General features: G+C 45.8%; 2 protein-coding genes across 2 annotated transcripts in view; both read left to right on the top strand.

Moving 5' to 3' along the window:
• LOC125951788 (astacin-like) overlaps positions 1–1,509 on the top strand; it is a 2,561-nt gene extending 1,052 nt beyond the window's left edge. The window contains exons 2-4 of the mRNA XM_049680825.1: positions 710–844; positions 940–1,070; positions 1,135–1,509. Coding sequence (XP_049536782.1) covers positions 710–844; positions 940–1,070; positions 1,135–1,509 — 641 coding nt within the window. The remainder of the gene's footprint in view (positions 1–709; positions 845–939; positions 1,071–1,134) is intronic.
• Positions 1,510–1,617: 108 nt separating this feature from the next.
• Positions 1,618–2,788, top strand: LOC125948136 (low choriolytic enzyme-like). Its single transcript, XM_049673906.1, has 4 exons — positions 1,618–1,738; positions 1,811–1,990; positions 2,075–2,389; positions 2,463–2,788. Exons 1-4 carry the CDS (start codon positions 1,618–1,620, stop codon positions 2,786–2,788), a joined length of 942 nt encoding a protein of 313 aa, XP_049529863.1.
• The last annotated feature ends 422 nt before the right edge of the window (positions 2,789–3,210 follow it).

The raw sequence follows: 3,210 nt of genomic DNA, 5'->3' as shown, positions 1-3,210 counted from the left end.
AACTAAAACAGACAATGAAACCATGTAAAAAGCGATAGAGAAACCAGACACATTCATACGAAAACGGATCTATCGATTGAAAGTTTAAACTAATGGAAACAAAATAGTTGTTACACCGCCTCATGATAACCAGGTTTGTTTGAGATGGAGTGTACGAAAACTAAGAACTAAGCATTCAAGCTGCGGATCTTTAAAGAATGAAATCAGATTTACAAAACAATGAAAATAGATTTAAATGAATGGTCTAGAACGTCTTACAAAACGCAACTGCTCGAGAGAACACATTCGTGTAATTGATTTGAATGAGTAGACTGTGTTGCAAGATGATGGTACCATGACAGACAAACTTCAGTTTTGGTTCCAAAACTCTGGTTTTCCGTTTTATCTAAATTAAAAATACATTTAAAGAGGGTGAAAACAAAAATAAAAAAAACTGGTTGTTTGTATGGAAATAAATTTTAAATTTTGTCGAAAGAAATGTTGTCAGTCAGGCATGGCATGGCATGACATTTACATTCATTCTGTTGCTAGTCCCAGTTAAAGCGTCAGCAGCGTGCATTTTGCTCGGAAACGAGCTTCGTAGTGGATCAAATGTGCTTGGATCGATTGCTGCTTACTTTTGCAGTCATTTCTATTCAACTAATCTTCATCGGTAACAACATTATTACCTGAAAGGTTTACTTGTTTTTCAACATTTCCCACTTTTCAGAAAAACATCCGGTATTGAACCCCGAATGTTCTACTTCGGCACTTCATTACGGAAACGTGATGCAGAACGTTCTACCGAAAAACTATCGATGGTCAAATGCCACCATACCGTACATGTTCGATGAACCATTGATTAGTGAGTGACTGAAGGGAAAGGGTTAATTGCCATCCCATCTTATCTGTTGTCTACCTTATATTTAGAATCAACGCAATATTCAATTATTCGTGCAGCGATGGAAGTGTTGCACAGTAGTACTTGTGTACGGTTCGTGGAAAGAAGTCACGAGGTGCAACATGTCTTGATCACGGGCGATGAAACCAGTGGATGTTGGGCTGATACAGGTCGACAGGCAAGCACTACGGTACGTTCTGATGATCTCCTAGCTTAGCCTCTTCCAACAGTATTTACATGTATTTTCTTTAAAGTACTTGAACCTTCCATGGTACTGCACACAATCAATCGGATCGATCCTGCACGAGCTGATGCACGCACTAGGATTCCTTCATCAGCACACCCGTCCAGATCGGGATCGGTATGTGTGTGTTCTGTACGAAAATGTGCTACCCGAGTCAACCGCTTTGTACAACTACGAGATCGTGAAACCTTGGACTGATCTGGCTTTTCCGTTACCGTACGATTTCGAAAGCATCATGCACTATACCCCAGACATGTACAGCGTAGCACCGGGACGTTCATTAACGATGGTACCACGGTACCCCTGGAACGTCACGGAGCTAGGCCAGCGTAATCATCTGACGGAGCTTGACGTACTGGCAATACATTTTGTTTATTGCGTTTAAAACAATGCGTTATCATTGTTTCACTTTTCTACTTTCCGACTGCCAACAGAGCAAAAAAGGGTGAGTAAAAACAAGATCGCTTAAGCAACGCAATCGGACGTTAGACATATGGAACGGTCCATTCTTTGCGTGCTAGTGCTTACGGCGTACTGCGCCTCCGGTGACCTTATAGCAATTGAGTTAAGCATCTTCGGAAGTGCGCTGTATCGTTTGATTGACTCAAAAGTCGGTAAGGATTTGCCAACCAGACGTTTGTCTTGTCGTTGCACTACACGAGGCTTTCTCTGCCTCTGGTGGTTAGATCATCTCGTCAGGAATTTGGATCCAGCATCCGGAACGGAACCATGGGAACTGGGGAACCTTATCGGTGGGGATATGCGTCTACCGAGGCCACGCTTCGCGATGGCACTAGCCGGTCCCCCATCTGCAGCTTATCGGTGGCCTAACGCCACCGTTATTTACTCGATCGATGGCACCTTTAGTGAGTAGTTTGGTGTAAAATTTGCTACTGAATAGGAAGTGATGGTGACTAACCACCCCATCCCTTACCTATCCCTCACGGCAGATTCGTCCGAGCTGGAGTACCTGAACGGTGCGATGCGTGAGATCGAACGACACACCTGCGTGCAGTTCCGTCGACGCCGGGAAACACCGGCAGAGGTAGCGTACGTGTCAATCGACAACACCGATGCTGGTTGCTGGAGTGATGTGGGGCGTGGTGTAGGACGTACCGTGGTCAACCTGCAGCCCGGATGTGCCAACGCCCTCACTACTCCCGTACATGAGCTAATGCACTCGCTTGGTTTCTACCACGAACATAACCGGCTCGATCGAGATCGTTTTGTGACGGTGATATACGAAAACATCAACCCGGATGGAGGTAAGTAGTCGCATTTGATTGAGCTCGCACGGCCATTGATAGAAACTCCCGGGTTTTGGTGACTTCTCGAAAGACTTACAGACCAATTTCGACCTGGTTGATCCGGACAAAACGACCACTTTCAACGTACCCTACGATCTCGGCAGCATTATGCACTACAGACGCAATGCTTTCTCGGTGTGTCCTGCCAAATTGGATACCATGCGTCCCCGGATACCCTGGGAAGGAGAAATTGGCCAACGGAACACCCTCAGCTGGTACGATGCGCTACTCATTAACATCATGTACTGTGGGGTGCCTGCGCCCCGGGAACCATTGCCGATACCTTCCCACTGGATACCGGCCAGAGCGCAAGGGAGAAAGGATCGTTTCCGTTACCGGCGCTTCCTGCGTAATTGAAGGGGCACGTGACAATGGAGAGATCGGAAAGAAAAGAGGTCGTTTAAGTCAATTATAAACCTTTTTAACCATTATCGGGTGTCACGGTTCGGTCCTTTATAAACCTTTTTATTCCCTGCCTACTCGATGTGCATTTCATATCGCGAGTGTTATGAATTGGGCCCGTAAATAGAATTAGTTGATGGAACGAAGCATGATCGTGTGTCCTGTGCTACTGGTTACATTAGAAATGAACCTTGACGTTCGCAACGTAATTGCCGGGTTTTCGGTGAATGCTCAACAGTGCCAAAAACAGTTCTTTTGGCAAATCTGTCCCAAACCCGGCGTGTGGGTTGTTCTACTATTCGGTCGAGTGGTTTGCGGTTTTCGGAACCCTTCTTTCGCTCAGCTATTTTTCGCCGAGCAGTCCATGTCAGTGGCAG

The sequence above is a fragment of the Anopheles darlingi genome, chromosome 2, assembly GCF_943734745.1.
Source record: "Anopheles darlingi chromosome 2, idAnoDarlMG_H_01, whole genome shotgun sequence".
Lineage (NCBI taxonomy): Eukaryota > Metazoa > Arthropoda > Insecta > Diptera > Culicidae > Anopheles > Anopheles darlingi.
Note: the sequence above shows the minus strand (reverse complement) of the source record. Positions and strands in the feature narration are given on the sequence as shown.

Bases quoted from the DNA above. Each gene is read 5' to 3' on its own strand.
- LOC125948136 (XM_049673906.1), top strand. From the start codon at position 1,618: ATGGAACGGTCCATTCTTTGCGTGCTAGTGCTTACGGCGTACTGCGCC. The intron at 1,739-1,810 runs GTAAGGATTTGC...TCTGGTGGTTAG, and splicing joins TTTGATTGACTCAAAAGTCG to ATCATCTCGTCAGGAATTTG. The intron at 2,390-2,462 runs GTAAGTAGTCGC...ACTTCTCGAAAG, and splicing joins AAACATCAACCCGGATGGAG to ACTTACAGACCAATTTCGAC.